The sequence below is a fragment of the Hyperoodon ampullatus genome (assembly GCF_949752795.1).
Source record: "Hyperoodon ampullatus genome assembly, chromosome: X".
Lineage (NCBI taxonomy): Eukaryota > Metazoa > Chordata > Mammalia > Artiodactyla > Ziphiidae > Hyperoodon > Hyperoodon ampullatus.
This window is the reverse complement of record NC_136913.1, coordinates 9,875,246-9,901,945: the sequence shown is the minus strand read 5'-3', so window position 1 is coordinate 9,901,945 and position 26,700 is coordinate 9,875,246. Positions and strand designations below refer to the sequence as shown.

General features: G+C 43.9%; 1 protein-coding gene across 1 annotated transcript; it reads right to left on the bottom strand.

Annotated features, from left to right (window-relative positions):
- Positions 1 to 2,117: 2,117 nt before the first annotated feature.
- Positions 2,118 to 21,699, bottom strand: TLR7 (toll like receptor 7; the record flags this gene model as incomplete). The annotated part of the gene is given in 3 exon segments (XM_079727474.1): positions 2,118 to 5,267; positions 21,602 to 21,667; positions 21,670 to 21,699. Coding segments are annotated over 3 exon segments (3,246 nt in total).
- Positions 21,700 to 26,700: the final 5,001 nt, after the last annotated feature.

Below are 26,700 nucleotides of genomic sequence, written 5' to 3'. Positions count from 1 at the left end.
TCCCTGTATTTATGTGTTTTAATAGAAGAAAGTTTATCATGCCAAAGCCAATTTTTATGATGCTATCTTTGTTTTCACCGAAGAAGGCATCTATGAAGTACAATCAAGTTTACAGAGGTTGTCAGATCATTGGCTCTATTCAATCCAGAGATTAATCTGAGAATTTGTGACTCTTATTAATTGATAATGTGTCCTTTGGAAATAATTTATATACTGTGTATTGACAGCCATCCTTAAAGTAAAACCTTCGGCTTTTCCACATACGAGGAAAATACAGTATCTCCCAGCTCATATTCTCGGATTTGAACCCTTACACACTATCTTCCAAAGGGAACAGACACCTCTGTAGATAACTTCTTTCATGAAATAAAAACAAATTGGTCACATTTCAAAGTTTGAACTCATGCAAATTTATACCCACTTGGAAGGTGTGTCTTCAGAACATCTTGGTCGCTTCTTTTTTTTCTTTTTTTTTTTTTAAATTAATTAATTAATTAATTTTTTTGCTGTATGCGGGCCTCTCACTGTTGTGGCCTCTCCCGTTGCGGAGCACAGGCTCCGGACCCGCAGGCTCAGCGGCCATGGCTCACGGGCCCAGCCGCTCCGCGGCACGTGGGATCTTCCCAGACCGGGGCACGAACCCGCGTCCCCTGCATCGGCAGGCGGACTCTCAACCACTGCGCCACCAGGGGAGCCCCTACTTCTGTTGTTTTTTTGAGTAGTGAAGCCAAAGCTCAAGACCGAAGCTTTCTAGGTGTTAAGGTCGGTAAACCTCTGTTCCTCCCCCTGCCCCCAAATTTAAAGGAATCCATGCAATTGTCATCCCTGCCTGATAACTCTAAATAAATACATGCTCCTGGGGTCCTTCTTCAGAGTTTACCACCAAAATCGTCTAATGTTGATGGATCAAGTTTTCAGATGATTATAAATATACAGTATTAGTTAACAAAGCAGTTTGAAAGATCATTGGATGAGGCAATTTTTCTTTGGATACAGTACTTTTCAATGCAGATGAAAATATTTGTCTTAGCTTGGTTGCTATAACAAAACATCACAAACTGGGTGGCTTAAAGAACAAACATTTATTTCTCACAGGTCTGAAGGACGGAAGTCTGAGATCAGAGTGCCAACATGATCTGGTTCTGGTGAGAGTCCTCTTGTGCCTTGCAGACTGCCCACTTCTCTTTGTATCCTCACGTGGTGGGAACACAGCAAGTTAGTCCTCTGGCTGCTTCTTCTCAGGCAGTAATCCCATCACGAGGGCTCCACTCTCATGATCTAATCACCTCTCAAAACCCCCACCTCCTAATGCCATCATATTGGGGGTTAGGATTTCAACATATGAACTTGGGGGTGGGCGCAAACATTTAGTCCACAGCAATATTTAAGCAGGTAAATTATCCTCAAAGGTAAAGAGCATCATTTTGCATAAAGGCAGAACACTTTATTTTTCTCCCATTTGTAAGTAGACTATGTCCATCAATGGCAAAGATGTTTCTATTTCCCCACAGAACCCCATAACAGGCCCAGGGGAAACGAGCGAGGACCACTTGAGCAGCAACCACCTGTTGGGTGCCAACACTCAGTCTGCACAGAAGGGGGTGCTAGATTATACTCAAGCAATTGGTTGAGGAGTTAACTGTTTTTGTTTTTGGTTTAGTCCCACTAATTAACTCTGGTACATTTTAATGTCATATAGGTAGACCCTGAGCATTTTTTTTTACCCTATTTCCATACATACCAGTACTTCTTAAGGGTAGAAATGCAGTTCTTCTCAATTTAGTGACTGCGTGTTTATGTAATAATCACAATTCCAGGAGAATCAAAGTGCCATGTCCTCTACTTGCCACCCTTCTCCCAACACTATTTTATACAGGAGCAGAAGGCAGAGACTCAAGTGCAAATGGAGACAGAGAGAGCTAAGAAAGATGACTTGATGCTTATACAAATCCCAATTTTCCAGTTCCTTTGTCATATATCGGTCACTCCTCTCCAGTATGGGCAATCTCAGGGCTTGGAAAACTTTAAAACACTCTTTTGGTGGGACAGGGATGAGCCAATCTAGGCAGCCGAGCCTCTCCTTGGTAAGTTAGGCAGTCACATTTTGCAAAGAAGGGCTAGGCTGTCTCTTTGAACACCTGACTGTATGTCACGTGATTGTCTGTGGCCAGGGCGTTTTTCAGACACTGCCAGAAGTACGGATGAGCCTGTGGGTTTGTTGGCCACTCAAGGACAGAACTCCCACAGAGCCTCTTCCGGAGCTGGAGAAACTTGGACTTCTGAAGGGGCTTCTCAAGGAATATCAAGATAATTACGTCCACTTTTTCATCCATGAGCCTCTGATGGGACAAGTAAAATGCTATCTTAAAATTCTCAGTCTTTGCATACTTGTCTGTCATGACAAACACTGTCTTTTTGCTAAGCTGTATGCTCTGGGAAAGATTTTCCAGAACAGGCTGCCCTGGTAACCAGTCCCTTTCCTCGAGACATAAATTAAAACATTTCTCTCTTGGGTCTTCCAATTTGGCCACCAGCTCATCCAAAACCCACTCTGTCACTGCTGGGTCTTTAGTGTCATACACAATAAAAGCATCATAGCAAGAATTCGGTGGTATCAGACGTCGATACCCCTTTATTTTGGCCTTACAGAAATGGTAACTATACCACACATCCCAGAAGTAGAGATGGTTTGCTGTTGTGATCACCATCAGAAAGAGAGCTGCCGATATGGAAAGTGAGAACAGGACGAAGTTAGTCAGATCTAACTCACAGGTATATAGATCCAGAGACACTACACTCTGGCCCTTGTGTGCTCCTGGTCCCATACAAGTCACATCTGTGGCCAAGTAAGGAATCGTCACCTCTGTATGGTTAACCCACCAGACAAACCACACAGCATCACAGTTGCACAGAAACCGATTGTGATGCAAAAACAAAATGTCCAGATTGTTGAGGACGTTTTCTGGAAAACTAGTCTTTTGGATAACCTGGATTTTATTTGAGCTCAGGTCCAGATGTCGTAACTGGAAAGCATCTTGTAGAAAATACTTTGTCAGGTGTCTGATTTGATTGTTCTTAAGTATGAGTTTCTTGAGGCTGTGGGAACAGTTGGATAATCTCCTAGGGACAGTCTTCAGTTGGTTGGAGCTGAGGTCCAACGTTTCTAGATTCCTCAGATACTGGAGTCCTCCCCAGTTGAAAGACTTGAGCTTATTGTTGGCCAAGGAGAGAGTCTTCAGATTTGGAGGCATACCATCAAAAACTCCACTAGGTAAGAAACTCAGGGAATTTTCAGAGATGTCTAATTCCTCTAAGTTCAGCAGATTCTCAAAGAGTTTTAAGTATCTGTTATCACCATCTCTCCATAAAATATCCAAATGATTTCCTCTGAATTCCAGAATTTTAAGAGATTCGCTCTCCATGGTCCTGCTGGTGGAGGTAGCGATGTCATTGTTGTTCATCATCAGTTTCTTCAGAACCTTTAGGTTCTTGGTAAAGTTTAGCATGTGAGTTATTCCTTCTGATTGAAAATAATGGCTGTTACTACTTATATCTAGGACTTCCAGGTTGCGTAGCTCCTCAAAAGCTGTTGAGTAGAGTAAATCAAGCCGATTGTTAGAGAAGTCCAAATATTTCAACTCCACTAAAGGCTGAAATTCACTACCATTAAGCGTTTGGCTAATGGTATTTCCCGATAAGTTTAGGCATTTGAGGAAAGAAAGATACTGAAACTCAGAAGACTTGATAAAAAATATATTATTTCCACTTAGGTCCAAGGTCGGCCCATACTTGTAACAATCTTCATTAAGAGGCAAGAGAGAAGGAGGCTCTTTGTTTTTGGACCTGCAACTCCTTGCAAATTCATCATACCTGAAATAATGTAATGCTTCAAAGACCTGGGGCCCATGACCTTCTACAGAAGTTCTCATGTTAGAGCAGAAGCCATCTTCACTTGAATCTCCTGAAGGTGATATTTTATTCACTGAGAGATCTATGAATTTCAATGTTTTAAACTGTTTAAATATGCTGAGGTCAGCAATTTTTATAAAGTTAGTGCCAAGATCAAGAACTTCAAGATTGGAAAGATTATGTAATGGGGAGAGGTATGAACTTCTCAGCTCTTTAAAGACATAGCCTTTGATCCGCAAAACTTTCAAGTTTTTCAGTGAAGAAAATGCATCTGACAGATTCATAAATGCACGATAGACCTGAAGTTCATAATTGAAAGACAGATCCAATTGGACAAGGTTGTGGAGAAGATGCAAAAATTTGGCATCCCCAATTTCTTTGGCCAAGAAGTTTTGGGAAAGATCTAGTGTTTTAAGTTTGTTAACGTTTTTAAACCATCTTTGGGGCACATACTGAAGAGAGTTACTGTGTAGACGTAAAACTTGTAATTCTGTCAATGCATCAAAAGCATTTAGGTCGATCTGTAGGGGAGAATTATTTTCACAGGGTGTACAAGGAAATGGAGCATTGTAACAACGAGGGCAATTTCCACTTAGGTCAAGAACTTGCAGTCGATTGAGGTTATTAAAATCATCTTCTTGGATCTTTGCAATGATGTTGTTATAAAGATAGAGTTCAGTTAAAGTAGGTGGCAAAATAGTGGGGACAGCTGAGATATTGTTATCTTTTAGGGAGAGCAATTTTAAATTTGTCATATTTAGGAAAGCATCTTTTTCAATGGAAAACGAAACATTACAAGGATTGCGATAGTAACAGTTTTGGCCCAGGTAGAGTATTTCTAGGTTGGCCAGTTCTGTTAGATTCTCTTTCATGATCGAAAAGATGTTGTTGGCCTCAAGGCTCAGCAGCTGTAAGCTGGGAGGAAGATCCTGAGGTATTTCTAGAAGCTGGTTTCCATCCAGGTAAAGAGATTTTAAATAAGTGAGTTTACTAAAGCTGCTGGGTTCAATCTGCAGCCTTCTGGTGCACACATTGTCTTTTGGCCCCGGTCGAACAGGTACACAGTTGCATCTGAAATCTATCTCTACCAGATGGTCCAGCCGGTAGAAGGACGCTGGAGAGATACCCGCTATATGGTTAATGGTGAGGGTGAGGTTGGTGGCATTGGTGGGAATACCTCCAGGAATTTCTGTCAAATGCTTGTCTGTGCAGTCCACGATCACATGGGCGTTTGGAGCATCCAGAGTGACATCACAGGGCAGAGTCTTAGGAAACCATCTAGCCCCAAGGAGTTCGGAAATTAGGATCATGTTAAACAGGATGAGAAATTGTCTCTTCGAGGTCCACATTGGAAACACCTGAAAGTACAAGAAAGAACAAATCGCCCTTCTAAAATACACCAAGAATCAGAATTTAAAATTCCCGTTTGCTGCCTCTCTTTTGCTACATTTGAAACTGAACAGTCCGGGTTGACGGTTCTCAGAGGTCTAAACAGCACCCCGACCTCCAACCCATGACTGTAGTTGTCAATTACTGAGGTTCATAAAAAACTTAGTTACATATTTAGCTTTTAGCATCTTAGCTTTTCAGTATTATAGCTTTTAAGTTGGGAGAAGCAGCGTTTTCCTATTCACTGTTATTTAGAATGCTGCAATGGAAGAGCCATCAATTAGCCGCCAAAGTCTGAAATTTGAGAGGGGTGTGGGGGGGTGAAGGAATGTTAAAATGCAGCTACATCTGGAAAGAAAAACTTTAGTGCAGTTAATGTTTGTTTGTTAAGCCTGCTCTGGTACACATTAGAAGAGTCCTTCACAATACTCGAGCCTCTTAATATTCTAAGGAGGGAAACAAAGGTGATCCATTACCCCCATTTTACAGATTAAGACACAGCTCAGCGATATTAACTGATTTGTCCAAGGTCGCACAACTCCCGCCATTTTGGCCCTACTATCTATAAGCCGGGCTTTCCTCTTGGACTGTTTTTGGAAATCATCTCCGAGATGCTTTGGGGATGAACGTTTTCCCTACACATTGCGTTCATATTACAAAAATTGGGAAAGGGGAGGGTAGAGAGTCAGGGCACTGCCTGGGTGACCCTCAACTGACCAAACAGGATACTCATGGGAATGAAAGGGGAGGGGCTGTTAATAATTTATGCCAAGACTACAGGCATAAACTAAGACTCCCTCAGGCCAACTGGGATATGTGGGAACCTACTCTTAATGGCGATTCTTGGGCATCCAGGTTTAGCATGAGAGACACTTGCACCCTGGGGAGAAAGACCTTAAAAGGGAACATGGGACACACTTGAAGAGCTTTACTAACCATCATATTAACTCGAGCTTGCCCTGCATAGAGGGTGGTTTAACCACAGACTTGCTCTCCAGTTTCAGGACTTCTAGCAGTATTTTCCTCCAGAACACTGGTTTTCATTTAACCGGTGTTTATCCATGGAATGATCCAGCCTGTGTCTCTACAGCAGACTTCCAGCTCCATTCATGCTTCTGTCCTCCCAACTGACTGAATCAACCAGTCATACTGATATCTAATAAAGCAAGTGTCTACTTCCCTTAATTCCTCCAATGGAGGGTAAATAAGCAAAATTTCCCCTCAGCTTTTTTTTCTTTTTTTGCGGTACGCGGGCCTCTCACTGCTGTGGCCTCTCCCGTTGCGGAGCACAGGCTTGGGACGCGCAGGCTCAGCGGCCATGGCTCACGGGCCCAGCCGCTCCGCGGCATGTGGGATCCTCTCGGACCGGGGCACGAGCCCATGTCCCCTGCATCGGCCGGCGGACTCTCAACCACTGCGCCACCAGGGAAGCCCGAGCCCTAACTTTTGATCATGGTGTCCAAAGTCTTCCATAATTTGGCTCCATCTCCTTGTCTAGGTTGACCTCATACAACTCCCCTACCAGCTTCTCTAATCACTAAGCCCAAGACCAGCTTGCAGTTCCCTGACCTGCAAGGCCCTCCACCTGGAGTACTCTTCCCTACCATTTCCACCCACCAGAATTCTGTTTATCTTTTAAGGCTGTACTTCTCAGTCTGGAGCACTCAGATCCCTGGGAAGATATGGCAAAGGCCGGGAGTATGGGAAGCGCTTAGTTAAACAGTATATCTTCCTTGGGCATCAATCTTACTCAAAGATTTAGGAAAAGCGTCCACCACTCAGGGAAGAGGGATTAAGTCAAGATGGGGGAGAAGGGCTTTAGAAGAGGGAAAGGGGATAAGTACAGTGAGCTATTTGTATGGTCCCTGATAACAGGACCCCAGACCCTGAACCCATCCTCAGCTATGCTTCTGTCGGAAGACATGATGGGTTCATGAATCCCACTATCAAAAGGCAATAAGTGGGCTTCCCTGGTGGCGCAGTGGTTGAGAGTCCGCCTGCCGATGCAGGGGACACGGGTTCGTGCCCCGGTCTGGGAAGATCCCACATGCCGCGGAGCGGCTGGGCCCGTGAGCCATGGCCACTGAGCCTGCGCGTCCGGAGCCTGTGCTCCGCAACGGGAGAGGCCACAACAGTGAGAGGCCCGCGTGCCGCAAAAAAAAAAAAGGCAACAAGTAATGCTGCTAAGAGTGATATTAAGGACCAGGGAGGTCCAGGCGGGGACCAAATGGATAAAGGACAAAGACAAATCATGAACCACGTGCCCTCTTCCGATCCCATTCCCATGAACCCAGATGAGACCCTGGGAAAGAAGCAGAAGGACCTCTGAATTGAGTTAAAAACATGAAGTGACTGAGACAGCATTCATCAAGCCGAGTTTTCCAGGAAATGCCTAGTTCAAATATTTTTTGATTACGGGGAAATGAAGGCTCTAAGAGAAAGGAAGCTAGTTATAGAAAAAAATAACAGTGGTGTGCTGGTAAATGTTTAACAACCAGCTTTCTCTCCTGCACCCCCAATTTCTGATTTGTTAAGTCCTGATTTGTAGCATTTGCCAATGCCCGTAGTGTAAATACCCCCCCCATCATGGTCAATTTCAAGCTGCCAGTGTGATGTCCCTGAATGCAGAGTTGGAGAGAGATGTGCAGAATTGCTCTGGCAAGCCTGTAGGAGCTGGGTCCAGCAAACCACTGACCTTAACACACTGGAGACCATGACTGTGACATTCGCAGCCTCTACACATGGACATATTATAAATTACAACGAATGCAAAATTAATCAGAAAGTCTTTTTCTCCCTTATTTCTAAACTTTTTCTCGCACCTGTCCACTTTTCTCCTTGTCTGCTACCCCAACCCTACTCCACTTTGCCATGAGGTCTCACCTGTACTACACACTGGCCTCCGACCTGGTCTCCCTAACTGCCCTCCTCCTCCACAATTCATCCATCAAGAGCATCAGAGCAGTCTTTATAAACACGAATCAGATCAACTACAACGATTTCTTATTACATTCTGAATGAAGTCCAAAGTCTTTACCATTGTTTATATCGTGCATGTTCTGACTCCAGCCTACCACTCCGACCTTGAACCACCTTTCCCCTTCTTTGACCACATACCAGACATCCGGCCTGTTTTCTGTTCTGCATTTGAGCCAGTCTTGGCACTTGCTGTTCCCTCTTCCTGAAGTTATCTTTCTCCTCCTCTTCCCACAGCCAGGTCATTCTCATCCCTCGGCTGTCTGCTTAAATGACACATCCTCAGAGAGGCCGTCTCTAAGCAACTTTTCTAAATACCCTCCCATGTAAGAATAGTGATAAAGGCAGGAACAATAGGTAACTTAGGTAGCATCTACCATATGCTGGGCAACGGTTTCAGTGCTTTACATATATTAACTCATTTAATCCTCATAATAACTGCATGAGGTCTTCGATCCCTTAACCACAGTCTTTGGACCTAGATGTGTTTTGGAACTCAGAATTTTTCAGATCGTAGAAGGTAATATGATGCATGTACCTCGTATTAGGTAATACTCCAACTGGACTCTGGGGCAGCATCCCATAATCAAACACACAAAAATTTGTACAGTGAAGCACAGGACTGTCCACTCTAAGTGGGATTTTAAAAAAAGAAGAACAAGAACAACAACTACTACTACTACATCATTCGGTTCGGGTCAAGATGCACTTCCAAATGAGTTCAGATCAAGTCGTGTTTGCCATCAACTGAATTAGGACAAAGCTTTCAGTTAGGGGATTTTGGAATTGCAGACCTCTATTATCATTTCAATTTTACAGATGAGTCAACTGAGGCACAGAGAGGTATATGTACTCTGTACTAGACTACTCTGCTTTACTTCTTTCATAGCCTTAAGCACCATCAGAAATTATCTTGTTGATCATTTATGTGCTTCTGGTTTATGTGCTTACTTGTTTTATATCTATTCTGCATGAAAATGTAAGCTTCAAGAGAGCAGGGTCTTGTGTGTCTTCATAAAAGACAATGTTTGGGGCTTCCCTGGTGGCGCAGTGGTTGAGAGTCCGCCTGCCGATGCAGGGGACACGGGTTCGTGCCCCAGTCCGGGAAGATCCCACATGCTGCGGAGCGGCTGGGCCCGTGAGCCGTGGCCGCTGAGCCTGCGCGTCCAGAGCCTGTGCTCCGCAACGGGTGTGGCCACAACAGTGAGAGGCCCACATACCACTGGCACTTAATGCTGCATTATGCTTGCTAAATACATGAATGAAAGAATGAATAGTGAAACAGAGCAAAAACAGAAAAGAAATTTCTCCTTGGAGTAGGTTCCTTCAGGCTACACCCCCAGCCTCCTCAGGGGTCACATTCTGCCTCTTCTATTTGCCCTGGGGTTCCTTGGGGGGAAAGGTTTAGGAAGCTCTGCTTTTATAATGCCCAGTTCAAACCTATCTTCTTCAAGAAGCTTTCTGGGATCAACCCAGACAGAAGCAGTTGCTTTCTCCTCTCATCTCCTACTTCACTGATTACACGTGAGGTTGTGAAAAGAACTCCAGATGGAGGTTGGACGAACTGGGTCCTGCCCTGCCTTCATAGTTCACTCTCTGTGTACCCTTCAGAGGTGGGCACTGTGCTCAGGAGAAGATCCCCTACAAGAGAATGATGGACACAGAAATAACAATATGGGATACCAAGGACCCAGACAACCTTCCTAGATCAAGACAATGGACTTGGACTGGAAAATTCCCCAACAGTTCTTTAGCTTGAAACTGTACCAAGTATCTGGTGAGAAAGAATTTATTAAAAAAAAAATCAGAATTCTACTGACTCATTCATTCTTTCATTTGACGAATATTTACTGGATACCTACTAGGGGCAGCAGACATAGAATCTCTGTCCTTAAAGAGCTCAAAGCCTAGTGGAGGAGGGAAAAAATATACAGATTTAAAATAGAATGTGGGGGACTTCCCTGGTGGCACAGTGGTTAAGAATCCACCTGCCAGTGCAGGGGACACGGGTTCGAGCCCTGGTCCGGGAAGATCCCACATGCCACGGAGCAACTAAGCCATGCACCACAGCTACTGAGCCTGCGCTCTAGAGCCCGCGAGCCACAACTACTGAGCCTACTTGCCTAGAGCCTGTGCTCCGCAACAAGAGAAGCCACCGCAATGAGAAGCCCGTGCACCGCAACGAAGAGTAGCCCCTGCTCGCTGCAACTAGAGAAAGCTCACGCAGAGCAACAAAGACCCAACGCAGCCAAAAATTAAAAAATAAATGAAAAATAAAATAAAATAGAATGTGGAACACCATTAGTTCTTTCCAGATGAGATGCTGCCACTTGCATATGTGTAGATTCACTGCATCTTGTTCTTATTCCAGGAGTATTTTCTGATACTCCCAATTCCTTTTATTATTCTCAGAGGCTCCAGAGATTGTTCTATATCTATATATTTTTCCCCTTTCTTTCATCTCATAATGATAGAATCTCCATTTAGAGTTGGGCATATGCCACTCTGAAAAAAGATTACATTTCCCAGACTCCCTTGCAGCTATGACCATATGACTAAGTTAAAGCCAATGTGATGGGAGAGGAAGTGAGATGTGTAATTTCTGGGACATGTCCTTAAACAGTGAGACTCTTCCCCTTCCTCCTGTCTCCTTCCATCTGGCTTCTTGTAATATGGATATTGTAGCCACCATCTTGGAATGATGCAAATGAGGAAAATGTGCTAGGGTTGGTGAAGCAACAAGGTAGATGATCCAGAGTATCTAGATCCTTGCATGATCTCATAGAGCAGAGTGGAAACAAAAGCTCTGAACTGCTGACTTCTAGGAGTTTATGAGAAATCACAAGATTGTTATGCTCAGCCAGTGTTAATTGGAATTTCTATTGCATGAATGCAAACCTAATTTTAGCGGCGCAGAATTTAGAATGACACAAATGTACGTATCTATGTACATATCTATGAAACAGAAACAGACTCACAGATACAGAGAACAGACTTGTGGTTGGCAAGGCGGCGGTGGCGGGGAGATGGATTGGGAGTTTGGGATTAGCAGATGCAAACTAATATATATAGGATGGATAAACAACAAGGTCCTACTGTAGAGCACGGGGAACTGTAGTCAGTATCCTGTAATACACCATAATGGAAAATAATATGATAAAGAACATATACATATATGTATAACTGAGTCACCGTGCTGTAGAGCGGAAATTAAGACAACACTGTAAATCAACTATACTTCAATAAAATTAATTTAAAAAGAAAGAAAGGAAGACTCAGGTATTGGAAACTAAAAAACTAGTGACCCATGTTATGCTGTCACAAAAACACTTGATACAACTGTCACCTATGCTATCTTGGAAGGCAGAATACCTGCCAACTGTGACTTTTGTTTTTCCGGTCTTATTGAAATATAATTGACATACAGCATTGTATTAGTTTTAGGTGTACAACATAATGATTTAATATATGTATATATCGTGAAATAATCACCACAGTAAGTTTAGTTTCCGTGCATCACTGCACGTAGTTACAATTTTTTTCTTGTGATGAGAACTTTTAAGATCTACTGTCTTAGCAACTTTTAAATATGCAGTATAATATTATTAACTATAGTCACCACGCTGTACATGACATCCCCAGAATGCCAACTGCAACTTTACTCTTAAGGGAAATGGTTTGACAATATTCATAATGATGGCATGTGTTGATGACTTCTTGTTCTAGGCAATCTTATGAGAGAAATGACCTAGGGCTGAAGTTAGCCTAGCAGGAATGGGAGGCTAACTTTAGCTCCAGTTCTGCAAGCAGGGATAGAAGGAAATATAGCTTTGCTAAGGGAGGTTTTCTCTGCCTGCAGCCTAAACTCTAAAGATGATTAAGACTTCCTTAATTTGGGGCCTTGTGGGGATGAAAAAGCCAACTGCCTTACCCCCAAACAACAGCAGATGTCACGGATACAGCTTTAAGAGGAAGTAAGTGTATGCTCTCATGCATTTTTCGAGCACTTTCCATTAAGCATTTTCTAGCAGACAGTGAACGCCAGTCCAGGGCCCAAAAAATCTGATTAAGAGTGTTGCCTTCCTCTTGACTCAGACAGCCTCTGGGAAGTTGATTAAATTCAGAGAGAAGAACACTGAGATAATACAGAATCTTTAGACTTAAATGGTCTAAAGCTGCTCTGGCCAATGTGATAGCCACCAGTCACATGCAGTTGTTTAAATTTAAATGAATTAAAATTAAGTGCAATTTTGAAATTCAGTTCCTCAGTCACACTAACCATATTTCAAGGGCTCAAAGTCACATCAGGCTCATGGCTACCGTATTCGAGAATGCAGATACAGGAACATTTTCCATCATTGTAGAAAGTTCTATTAGACAGTGTTGGTCAGGACCAGGGCTTGGCAAACTTTTTCTGTAAAGGGCCAGACAGCCGATATTGTAGACCAAATTGAGGCTGTTATGTGGCTACTTAAATAACTATTTAGAACATAACGAATTAAGGTGGTCAGAACCATTCTTACCTCACAAAATCAGGTGGTGGGACAGATTTGGTCCACAGCTCATAGTTTTCAGGCCCCTGGTCTAGACAAAACCTTCCACTTGCACATGGAATTAGCTCTAAGCAAATTCAGGCCAAGTCTGCCAAATATGAGAAGAAATCATATTACCTGTAACCCTCTAAGTCCATTCATGTGCCACTAATTTCAACCAATAGCATTTAGCCAATTATTTCACCCTCATCCCAAGAAATAGGTACATTTACAGTGAGGACAGTGAGATGCAGAGGCTAGAGAACCTGCCTGCCGTGAGATCCAGGCAACTCAGATACCGAGCTGGCCCTCAGCCATCCTGCTAGCTACCTTTCCAGGAGTCTTGGTATCAACTCACCCGTCGCTCCCTCTAGGTGCTAAACCCTCTGAGGTTCACGGCCTTGTTTGTCTTTACTTGTGATGATGATGCCTGCCACCTCCTGAGCACAAGGTAAGTATCTGCTGAGTAAATCAAGGCTTTGAACATTCTTAAAATCCCACGGAAGGCTCAATGATCATAAATAGTAAAGTCTTTCCAAAGATCAGATTTTTGACAAGGGGACGAGGAGAGACCAGGAGGGTTGGGGGCCTCTAAAAGAAGGGATGAAATGGAAAAAGAGCCACAGAAGACAAGGGGATGGAGTCAGAGGGAGGCTGCGGGAAGCAGACCCACGGAAGAACTCCAGGCAATCTGTTTTCTCAGAAGTTCTGCCCCCTTGAGCCCGAAACCCTAGTGAGAGCACAGAGCTCATTTGTCTCTCCTGGGAACAGCCAGAGCCAGGATGGGACTGTCCCTGTCTTGTACTCAGTCGTTGAGTCCCAGCCCAAATGGCCCTTGGAACGCTGTATGCGAGGCAAGCCTTCTCTCGGCTCTCTGCGCAGGCTGCCTGGAACTCACAGATGGACTCTGATCAAGCAGGTGAGGAAGAAAACGGAGTCAATGAACAAAGCCTTTCTAAATTTGTTATTTACAGAGAAATAATACCTCTGAGGCTTCTGAAGAAAAAGATCTTCTTGAGAAGATGGTTTTAAAATGTGAAATATTCCTTTATTCCCATGGAAGTTTCTCCTTTCAAACCATGGGGAACTACCTGCTTCAGACTGAAGCTAGGGCCTTCGCTTCAACTAATGCTATTTTTAAATGTAAGTGTTCGTTCAGCATAACGCCTGGTCTCTTTTTTTTCATTTCATACAAATAATCCACGTTATTTTGTTTTTTTGCTGTTTTGGCAGTGATTGCCCAAAACATAAGTCTTTCAGGAATTTGATTTGTAAAATAGCATAATACACCATAATAGGCCCGGCTTTAGTCATGAATCATAGCTAATTACACATGCAAATACACTGGGTAAATTTGGATGCTCAATTAGTGAGCTAATTATGGTAAAAATGGGAATGCTTGATTCTGTATGCACAGGTGTTCTGTCCTCTGAATAAATCTTCTCCATGCAAGGCACTATGTTAGATGCAGGAGGGGAATGATAATGTGTTAGACACCATTCCTACCCAATTAGGAACCAAATTCCTCCACTGCTGCGTCTCAGAAGCCGTGTATATTCCCAAGCAGAGAACTCTCTGCTTTCAGGGAAATCCACGGCAGGGGAGAAAGAAGAGTTTGTGGGATGGGGGCTAGTCAGGCCTAAAGGTAATGCTGCCTGCCCACCCTACAAACAGAAGCTTGAATACACAACCCTTTGAAGAGGCGACACGTGTCCCCTTAGATGCCTCATTTTTGTGGCAGGACTGTATTCAAAAGTGTATTCTCCTGAAGTGAGATCCATTTTAGATTCCTGCTAGAATGTCTACGGTTGTAGAGCTATGACTCCTAATAGGAAAACACGTGGACTTAGATGAGTCTAACTTTGTGCTTTGCTGACTGTTTTTAGCTTCAAGACTTTGCAGGCTCCTGACATGGATGCAATCTGAGGAGATACAAGGACAGATGGCAGGAGGGAGGAAATGAGTTTAAGTGGTTTGAGTTTTGCAACAAGTTAGAGGAAGACCAGGATTAGTTTGACTTCTCATGTTTATGTATTCTGGGGCTTAGCTCCTGTGAACTCAAAGTCAGATCAGGAGTCAGCCTAGAGATGATCATACTAAGTGAAGTAAGACAAATATCATATGATATATGTAGAATCTTAAAAAACTGATACAAATGAGCTTATTTACAAACCAGAAACAGACTCACAGACGTAGAAAACAAACTTATGGTTTGTTTGGAAAACGGGGGGGAGGGATAAGTTGGGGGCAGCGGATGAACAGACGCACACGACTGTATAGAAAATAGATAAACAACAGGGACCTGCTGTAGAGCACAGGGAACTACACTCAGTAGCTTGTAATAACCTATAAGGGAAAAGAATCTGAAAACGAATATAGATACACACACACGTATGTATGTATGTATAACCAAATCACTCTGCTGTACACCTGAAACTGACACAATATTGTAAATCAACTATACTTCAATAAAAAATAAATAAAAATTAAACTTAAAGACTACTGACTGAATTCTCCTAAACCTTGACTTTCTCATCTACACACTATGGGGACTGAGCTAACTGACCTCAGCGCTCCTTCCTAGCCCCCCAGAACCTCAGGCTGCTGTTCTTTCACAACTGGTGGCTGAGTGGTGAAGAATCCACCTGCCTATTGTAAAAAGTGCTGCAGTGAACATTGTGGTGCATGCGTCTTTTTGAGTTATGGTTTTCTCAGGGTATACGCCCAGTAGTGGGATTGCTGGGTCATATGGTAATTCTATTTTTAGTTTTTTTAAGGAACCTCCATACTGGTCTCCGTAATGGCTGTATCAATTTACATTCCCACCAACAGTGTAGGAGGGTTCCCTTTTCTCCATACCCTCTCCAGCATTTACTGTTTGTAGATTTTTTGATGACGGCCTTTCTGACCAGTGTCAGGTGATAGCTCACTGTAGTTTTGATGTGCATTTCCCTAATAATTAGTGATGTTGAGCATCTTTTCATGTGTTTGTTGGCAATCTGTATATCTTCATATATACACTACCAAATAGATAGCAAGTGGAAAACAGCTGCATAGCACAGGGAGATCAGCTTGGTGCTTTGCGACCACCTAGAGGGGTGGGATACGGAGGGTGGGAGGGTGACGCAAGACGGAGGGGATATGAAGATATACGTATGCATACAGGTGATTCACTGTTACACAGCAGAAACGAACAGAACATTGTAAAGCAATCATACACCAATAAAGATGTTAAAAAAAAAAAGGCAAAAAAGAATCCGCCTGCCAACACAGGGGACACGGGTTCGAGCCCTGGGCTGGGCAGATCCCACATGCCGTGGAGCAACTAAACCCGTGCGCCACAACTACTGAGCCTGCGCTCTAGAGCCCGCGAGGTACAACTACTGAGCCCACGTGCCACAACTACTGAAGCCCGTGCGCCTAGAACCTGTGCTCCGCAACAAGAGAAGCCACTGCGATGAGAAGCCCACGCACAGCAACAAGGAGTAGCCCCCGCTCGCCGCAACTAGAGAAAGCCCGCGCGCAGCAACGAAGACCCAATGCAGCCAAAAATAAATAAAATAAATAAATTTTAAAAACAAAGAGGGAGGGGCCCCAGGCCCACGCCGAGGATGCCTACAGGGCCTGGTCTGCCATCCGAACAAGGAGCGGCGGCCGATCCACTGCAAGTTTTTGAGCCGAAGACTGCTACGGTCTGACTTCATGTTAGAAGGATCACGCTGGTTGCTGTGTTGAAAGACACAATGAGGGGAAGGGTGGAAGCGTGGAGACCAGGCAAGAGGCTATTACGGTAACTCAAGCAAAAGCCCCAGCTGGCAGGGGTGGAGGTGGTGGGAACTTGCCAGATACTGGATAGATTCTGAAGGTGAAGCCAAAGCAAATATGACTTCCAAGTTCTTGGAAGAATGTGAGGGGAGGAGCTGGAGGCGGTAAACATTTCTGGGAACAAAGATACCGGTGGTAGTTCCCGGGGCCAAGAGGATATATTTGAGGATGGCAAGCGTAACAGCATGTTGTAATGCTGGTGAGAGTGGGGTAACACTTCCCAAAAGCCCCTTCGTTAATAATAACGCCGATGAAGATGCAGGAGAGACAGGGGAGGATGCGGGCGCGCTGAGCCCGGGGAGGAAAGCAGGGAGGTGACCCGGTGCCCTGGCGGGGACACTGGCTTTTGCAAGGATTATAAAAATTCCATCCTTAGTATAAGAGTCCGCAAACTGGTTCACCTATCTCCCATCCTCCTTTGAACCTGGGCAGCCTTTTTTCCGTATCTGGAGGAGAGCAGCTGAAGAAGCGATGTTGCAGGACTTGCCAGGCTGGGACAGAAAAGGTGGGAGGGTTTCCACCTCACCAAGCACTCCATCTCTCCCCATCTCTTTGCCTCTCTCTCCACTTGAACTGGAGCTCTGAGCCACCAGCCTTGGAAGAAGCCCGGGGACAGCACAGCTGCCATAGTGGAGAGACCACGTGGAGACAGTGGCAGCCCGCAGCTGTGGAGTCTCCCCATCCAGGCAGCAGACCTGTGCGGGGCTGAGTCCAGCCCCAGACACCGACTGCAAGTGGCGGCCACGCCCAGCACCAGGGCCACCTCAGTGAACCCAGTCAAGCCGTGGGCCCGCCACACGTAACACGCCAGGACAGCGGTGGCATCAAGCCAGCGGGTTTTGGGGTGAGCTGCTCCACGACGCTGGGTAACTGGACAGGAGGTCAGGCAGGACGGGCGGGCACACAAGCAGAGGGGAGCCGCTGAGCCATCTCTTCCAATTGCTCTTCCAGTTCTCTGATGCACTCGGGGAAGGAGGAAGCTGGGTTATCAGCTAAGAGTGAGCAGCCGGCACGAGGGGCTGGGGGTAGAAGAGAGGGGAAGGTGGAGAGAGCCCTCCAGGAAGAGGAAGTTGGGTGTGATCACCTGGTGGCGGGTAGAACCTCTCTCCTTTCTGTAGTGCACGGGGATTCCCCTTCTGGTCTTTATTATGTAATTTTGCATGGCTTTGATCTGCTTAGATTTAATGACTTGCAGCAAAATCCTTCTCCATCCTCCCGCTCATCTGCCCAGTAGCCAGTCTGAAGGCCAACATACCTGCGGGCTACTGTGAGCCAGACTTCAGGGGACAACAGCTAGGTGCCCTCAGCTACTGCTGCCATTTATTTTTAAGATCACAGAGCAGAAAAAAAGCCACGTTGCCTGAGTTGAAAAGCAAGTGTTGGAATATGCATTTCTGGTGGAGGGAGGCACTGAAACCAAGCTATGGAAGCAAAGGATGTCATGGCGCGGTGGGGATCCCGTAAATGGATGGGCTGCATTGAACCAGAGGTGATGGCCAACTGGAGAATCAGGAGAAAGAAACCTGGACGAGGCAAGGAGTGGGCGAGCAACTGTGGGAAACCCTTGAATTTGAATTCACTAACCTTTTGTCACGTTGCCATGACACTGAATTGTTTGAGAACTAGATGTGCATTGTATAGATCACCCTAGGGGCTAACGGAGGGCAGAGAATAAGGGAAGTTATGTGCCATTGTTTTACAGGCCAGCCTCCACTGGGAATTTCCCTAAAAGACTTATGACCAAATATCCCCTTTTTGCAAATTTTGAAATATTCCTAATTATAGGCTAACCTCTGTAAAATGTAATTACCATGGACATCAAAGTTTCATTATGTAACAACCAAACAATTAAGTACAAGGATATAACCCACTTACTTAAATAAAGAGACTTTTTATCATTTCCCTTCTACCATTTTGGCCCAACAGACCTAGCTTTCAAAATAAAAGAATAAAATGATATAAAGTAGTAAATTACATAAATTAGGAACTCAACGGCTAGTATGCATCACAACAGGCCCGAAAGACCGTAAGATATTAAATCTTACTTGACATTATACCCTATCCCCCTTTTTACATAAATCACAATTGGCACACTTTTTTTGTAATGGGCCAGTCAGTAAATATTTTGTTTTGCAGGCCACATGGTCTCTGTCACAACTACTCAGATTTGTCCCTGCAGCGCAAAAGCAGTTATAGACAATATGTAAACAAATACACAAACAATAAAGCTGTTGTGGGCACAAAAATGTGACTTTAATATAACTTTTATGGGCCACAAAATAGTATCTTCCTTCGACTTTTTCAGTCATTTAAAGAGATAAAAAAAATTCTTAGTTTGTGGGCTATACAAAAACAGGTGGCAGGCTGGATATGACCCACGGCCATCATTTGCCATCCCAGGCCTAAACTTTGGTGGCTTCAGAGATATAAATGATATATCCTTGGGGTGCAAAGACACTGGTTGGTTCATCTGTAATGACTGTTTTTAATTTCAACACCATCTTCCCTACTTTTAAACCATCAATTTTGATTAATTTAGTAAACGAAATCCTTGTTATCTCTTTGGTGGTGAAGAAATTTGCTACAGTTAACTACTGTTATTTTGGCACGTTCTCTCTAACACGCATCTCCCCATTCCTGCATCTATTTCACACAGTGAGAAGCAGTTCAGTACTAGCGAGGGCTTCGCCAGTGGAAAGGTTTGATCGTAAATCCTTATTCTGCCACCTAAGCGCTCTCTGACTTTGGTGAATCACTTTCCCTCCTGAGCCTCTGATTTCTCAACTGTCAAATGGTTAGAACGCAGGGCTCTCTTGCGAAACTATTAAGAAAAATAGGTAACCCATTTACTCAGGCAAACCGTCATCACAGATTAACCAACATTTAGTAAGTGTCTAGTATGTGCATTAAAAACATCAGGAATATACGATACTTAATTTCTAGCTTGCTTTTTCCATTTACCATTATATCATGAGTATTTTCTTATGTCATTCACTATTCTTTTAAGAAATGTGATTTGATGGTTACATAACATTCCACTTAATGGGTGGACCACAATTAATTAACCCCTTCCCAACACTGGACATGAGATATTCTCTTTGCCACGCTGCATAGACTATCTTCGGAAATTGTTTGTGACATCCCTGATTGTTTCTTTAAGAGTTTCTAGAAGTGGAGTTTCCATATCAAAGGGTCTGACCTATAAGTATTCATAAGATTGAATAATTTTCCTATGCTTTTTGGCCTTTTCTATTTCTTCTTTCAAAAGTTGTTTTCATGTCTTTCCTTATAAAAGATATCCCAATTTTTTTTCAGGAGTAAATTATCATAATTGAAGCCCACGGTGACTGACTGTGTCCCGGGTGGAAGTGTGTGCCGGGCCAGCTTGGTCGAGGTAGAGCACAGGGGTCTCGCTACCAGAGTCGAGCTGCCCAGCCAAGACCACAAGCTCTTACCCTCTTGAAGCCCCAGCTCCCTCACCTGTGCCTCACAAGGCTGCTTGGAGGGTGAAATCGACACAGAGACATCCAGCCCTTAGCATTATGCTCAGTTTGTAGTAAGTGGTCAGTTAAATGTGAGCTCTCTTCATTACAATCAACCTTACCATGCCATCCCTCAAGGGGCAAAGGCAGATGCGGGCATGGGTTTGCCTAAAAATAGACATCTGAGTTTCTAGGAAATGAAACTTTAAGCGGTTGCTTCTTTTGTAACATAGTGCCCTGTGGTTAACTCTTCATTAGACCTTAGACACGAAATGAGCCCAGGAGCCAACATTCAGATCTAGAAGTCAGAGGGGGTTCCTGGTGCAGGCACTCCATTGTGTCTAACTGGGGTGACAAAATAATTTCAAGAAAAGGTCACTGATGTCTTTTTGTGAAGAACTTTGGGCATACCTAATAACGCACAGCCCTTGCAAAGGATTTGAACATATATTTTGTTATCTGAGCCCCTGCAGTGGCCCTGCAAGGCAACTGGAGAGGTACGGTAATGCTCATTTTATAGCCAAAAAGAGTTGAGCCTCAGAGGGCTCAGGTGATACGCCCAAGGTCCCCCAGCTAGTGACTGAGAGAGCCAGCACTGACAGACTCTCTCCTCCACTAAACTTTAGTCAGGCTTCTCTAAGTCACTAGGCTTTGATTTTGGGGCTTTTGTGTCCATGTGGCCAGTTTTAGCAAGAATCCTGTTAGGCCAGTTTAGCCAGAATCCTGTTAGGCCAGTTTAGCCAGAATCCCTCACCACGATATCTGATCAGCCTTGCTATCTGATCAAGTCTCTCATCCCTACCATCCCCCAGGTGATGATATCCCATCTCCCTGGGCTGCTTTCAGCAAGAACCCTGTCAGGTCGGTCCAGCCAGAATGCCCCCTAACCCTGATGTTTCCTCTTAGTAATTTTCCAGCCACTGACCCCCACTCTGCTCCTGGCCTATAAATCCCCATGTGCCTCTGCTGTATGCGGAACTGAGCCCAGTCCTGTACTATGGTCCCGTTTCCCCGACTGCTTTACGTCCTGTCCCCTTCTGCTTTTCTGTGACCATACGCGAGCCCAGGCTCCTTTATTCCTACTCCTGCCCGTCTGCCCCTGCTGCCACACACACATACTCGTTCAGAGGCCACCAAATGCTAGAAAAAGCAGAAAGGAACTTCAGTGCTTTCTACGGTTTTAAAGCCAAAAAGGTGAGGTGAAAAAAGTTAGACCTATAGAAGCTATTTCCCCAATTCAAACATCCACTCCTCCTCAGGGTGGGACGCAGTAACTCCTGTCGGAAGTTGCACAGAGCAAGTATTGATTAATCTGAAATTACAAAAGACCCCCATGATTAACCTGGATTGTGAAAGATCATGGAAGAACTTTTCCTCAGCAAATAACCGAAGTACAGATACTTAAACATCTCTCCTGCCAGCCGGTTTCAGTTCTTCCCACAAAAAATGACAGATAACACTTTTTAGGGATGTCTTAGCTGTCCTTACCATTTTTAGTCGTCTTCCAAAATGAAACAGAGAGGTCTGGTTGAAGAAAGCAGAGCATGAGAGGGGTCAAGATCAGCCTGAGATGGACCCAATAGCATCAACTAAGGTAAAGAGAAAACACCAAACTTTACATTTCAGAGACAGCAAAGTACTGAAGCTTCAAAGCGTGCTGGGAACATGGCTCTAATACATGCTGCTGAAAACACCTATTAATAGGATTTACTTCCTGCAAGTTATCTAGCCTAGAGACACACTCCAGAAAACCATTTCTAACATTATTACAGAGTCTGACTTTATCTTCGAAGAAATGACATTTGAGACTACCAAAACTCATCAGATTCTAAAAGAAATTTTTCTTTTGCATGTGATTTGGGTTCCCTCTCCTCCCCTCCCCCCTCTCTGAGAATGGCTTATAGATCTAGTTATTTAAATGATCTGAGTTTGTCCCAGTGTTGAAAATACCTTTCTTGGCTGCATGGAATGATTCGAGGTCTGGAGTCTTCTGAAGTGAAGAGATAGGCTGCAGGAAACCTAGAGTCACAGAGACTCCAGGCTGCCAGCCGTGGAGCTTCCAAGTGCAAAGACAAGGTTAGGGGGTTGGGGGAGGAGCGTGACTATTTAAGCCATCTCAGACATGAGGTCTGCAGAAGCAGCAGGTTCCTCTTATTTCTACCACCACAATCGGGGCAATGTCATGTCTAAATCCAAGCAACCTGGATGATCGATCCCCTTTTTTCTAGGAGTTTCTCCACCTCAGCACTACTGCCATTTTTGGTGAGATAATTCTTTGTGGCATCGTAAGATGTTTAGCAGTATCCCTGAATTGAACCCACTAGACGCCAGTAGCACTGCCCCTTGACAATCACAGATATCTCCAGACATTGCAAAATATCCCCTGGGGCGCAAACGTGCCCCAGATTGAGGACCACGGTTCTACAAGTATGTTAGAGACACGTCTAAATTTCCCTCATTCTGTCTTAGGCCCAGCTGAAAGGGACTCTGGTTTCTAAGCAGGGGCAGAGCTTCCAGTTGGTTCCCTCACTTCAATGAAACGAGGGCAGCTGCACTCGCAGTCCAGGGTCATGTAAAACCTGCTTCTCAAAGTGGGGTTCCCGGGAGAATCGCTCCCTTCTGAACTGATTATTGGCGCCTTTTGGAGGTAGAGTCAAAATATCAGTAGTTATGTTTAAATGTCTTTAGTCCGCCTAGTCGCCCCGGAGAGAATTTGAAAATTGCCAAGTGTGCCACAAGAAAAACAGCTGACAGCCATCAGGGTTAATCCACTGAATTGAAAAGTCAATAGTGCCCCAGATCAGCTGAAAAACTATTAGATACAATAATAAGTGATCTTTATTAAGAGTTTATTATGAACCAGACACTGTTTTAACTGCCTAACATGTATGATCTCATTAAATACTAAAAAAATGAAGTAAATATCTTATTGTCCTTTTTTTTTAAAAAACAAATAATGGAATCAATGCAGAAGAGATACTGGACTTTCCCCAGGTCACATACCATGTAAGTGATAGTCACACAAGCAAAAATCAAATGCCCTCTTAGCAAACCACTTTGCCATGCAAACAATATGTAAAAATCAATAGCTTTCTCACATATAAACAATAACTAACCCAGATGGATAATAGGAGAGATTCCACGCAAAACAGCAACAAAAGTATGAAATACTTGGGAAGAAAACTGACATGAAACACTTGGGAACGAAGCAGGTGGTAGACGGGCAGGGGACAACGATGCCTTCCCTAGCAGGCTGCTTGCTATGCATTTGTCCCTCAAATCCACTCTCCATGCCTTCCCACCCGGATCTGTGTCCCAAGAGGCTGGGCTGTACAAACTTCATCACTAGCTGGCAGATTTCCGGATGGGTTTGCCCAGTGGGGAGAAAGGTCAGAGTATTTACCCCTGGGCTCCCTCCCTCTCCGATGCTGTGGGTTGGCTGCCACCCTGCAATGATGCTCTTGTCAGGTGATGCTCCCCCCCTCATGGCCACTCTTCCTGAATTCCACGAATTGTTCCTTCGCCTTGCCATTTTAAGCCTGGGATTGTGAAGACTCAACCCTTGAAACGCCGCACCCTTGCTGGGGATTTCCCTAAACCCTGCCCACGCTGTCATGAATAGTCACTTTGCTAAACTCATCAATTTCTGACTCTGAGTGTGTCACTTGTTTTCTCTCAGGACCCTGGAAGATGCAAAGAAGACGTAAATAGATGAAGAGAAATAGATGGTTATTAGGGCTAGAGGTCACAGCTGGGCATTTTTCATTTATCACAAAGATTAGGGTTATGTTATCCATAAATGTCATCTCCTCTGGATAGTAAAGGGTACATGACCAGATACCTCTCAGAAAAATGAGGCATTGGATCTGACTGGGTTAAGACCCCTGGTGAGAATAGTCAGGTAACTTCTGAATGAAAAAGTAACAAGGGGAGTATTTCTCTTCTCGATCTATAAATGCATCATAAACGCTGCATTGCCTACAATGGCATAGTGCCAGTACATCAGTGAAAAGGAGGAGATAGCAAAGTTAAATAAAAGCACACATAGGAGGGACTTCCCTGGTGGCACAGTGGTTAAGAATCTGCCTGCCAATGCAGGGGATATGGGTTCGAGCCCCAGTCCGAAAAGATCCCACATGCCGCAGATCAACTAAGCCCGTGCACTGCAACTACTGAGCCTGCGCTCTAGAGCTTGGGAGCCACAACTACTGAAGCCCGAGCCCCTAGAGCCCATGTGCCACAACTACTGAGCCCACATGCCACAACTACTGAAGACCGCACGCCTAGAGCCCGTGCTCCACAACAAGAGAAGCCACCACAATGAGAAGCCCACGCACCGCAACCCCTGCTCGCCGCAACTAGAGAGACAGCCCGCGCGCAGCAACAAAGACCCAAGGCAGCCAAAAATAAAAATTAATTAATTAATTATTTTAAAAAGCACATATGGGACATTAAAGTCACATCAATGGCAAGAGGAATTATTAAGATAAAGTTGGGCAACTGGCTTAAAGTTTAGAAAAAAATTAAGCTCTAGTCTTACCTTGTTTCTTACATCAAAATTTCATATGGCTCAAAAATTTAAATGTAAGACATTGAACATTAAAAGTACTGGAAGAAACCACAGATAAATATTTTTATAATCTTGAAGTGGGAAAGTCATTCTAAGTATGACAACAACAACAAACGAAGACCAACAGCAACGACCCCAGAGTCTGAAAGAAAACATCAGAAAATTTGACTACATAAAAATAAATCTGCTTACTCATCTATAAAGTGAGGGATGAGGCTGTGTGATCAGTAAAGGCACATCCAGGTTTTATATGGTAAGATCCTGAGGGATTATGATACCATTATGCTTTCTTGTATTGTTATTTATCTTTGATTCTATCTGCTAGGCCCCCAATGAGATTGCAGACCCCTTGAGCTAAGGATGCGTTGTCGCCAGCATCTCGTCCAGAGTTGCTATTTAAAAATCATTCTTTATGATAAAAATGAAAGTGATCATGAAAATAAGAATAATTTGATCACTTAGGTCAGTTTTGAGAAGAAGAGCTAGTCGTGGCCCCCGTGAGCTACCTGCATCTGGGTGACGTCGTGGGCCCAGGCCCCCCACCCAGGTTAGTTGGCTCAAGAGAAATGACTGGATGAAGACGATACAGTGCTTCTATCCATCTTGTGAGGACGGGCCTCTCACCGGCTGGGTTACCGCATACTTGGTTTGCTAAGTCTCACCGCATTTCTTTTTTTTCCTTTTAGATGGAAATAGAGAAGATGGAAAGGGCCCTTGGTGGGGAGTTAAGGTTTAGTAGAGGGTTGGTAAATTTAGGAAGTTGGGACATGCCAATATTAAAAGATTATTTGTTGTTTGTCTGAAGTTCAAATTTAATTGGGTATCCTGTATTTTATCTGGCAGTCCTAGTTCAGTGTCATATTTTAATCTAGGGAATTAAACATTGGAGGACTCTTAAGATTAAGTTTCTGAAATTAAAAGCAAGTCCAGGCTTAAGTGGCATCCAGAGTGGTGGGTGAACAAGTATACAGCTGGGTACAGAAACCCCGGGTTTGAGCCCCAGGGCTGCCATCTGACTCTGACATAGACATCAAAGGGGTTGAGTGGAAACTTAGCATCATACATACTCTCCTAAAGCTGTTGGGAACCTAAATAAATACCTTAAATAAATTGCTCTAGTCCAGCTAATGCTGTGTGCCCGGCATGGGGAACTGTAATGTCTTAATGTTTCTCTATTTGGGCGAGCATGTGAATGCAAACAGGACCCCACTGCTTCCCCAATTTCTGTTGGCTGTTTCCACTCTTGCATGCTGAAAGTCAGGGTTGGCTTGAGGAAAAGGAGAGAGAACTTTAATGACAAGCATCATAGTATTTTTATAACAAGGCTGAAATGTTAACCCTTTCAGTTAGATACAATCATGAACGTTTTTCAAATAAAAATCTTTACTAGAAAATTTCAAACTAACACAACATTGTAAAGCAACGATAAAACTAATAAAACTCCAATAAAAACTAATAATAAAAAAAGAAATTTGCAGATACCATGAGCCTGCTCTTTGTAAAGGACACGTGGAAATAGAACACAGCCTCCATAGCTCCTTCGTATATATTTTTAGCATTGTAAAGCCCCAGTGTCATAATTAACCTTGTCTTTTGTTTCATTCCCCCCACCTTTTTAAGAAAAATTTAAAAAAATTTTTATTTTATTTTTTTTGACATCTTTATTACCCCCTCCTTTAAACTGAAATGTGAAGCACTTCTCTGCTTAGTCCTGTAAGTTTCATTTTACCTTGAAATGAAAGTGTTCTGAAAAAGTCCTTGACAGGATATGCAAATTCATATAAAAAAAAAACCTTCTTTCGTGTTGAGGGCTGGTCCCACATAAATATTAGAGTTTACCAGATGAGTCCAAAGGCCCTGATGCAAATAATGGAGTGGATGACTTAGTCAGAAAGAGAAAAGGTTATTTATGGAGGTAATGGTCGCTAAGCAGCTCTGCCTGCTGCCCTGGAAAATCAGAAGCAGCTTTGCCAGGTGGGCACCACAGATAATCCCTCTTGCCATTTGGTTTCTGTAG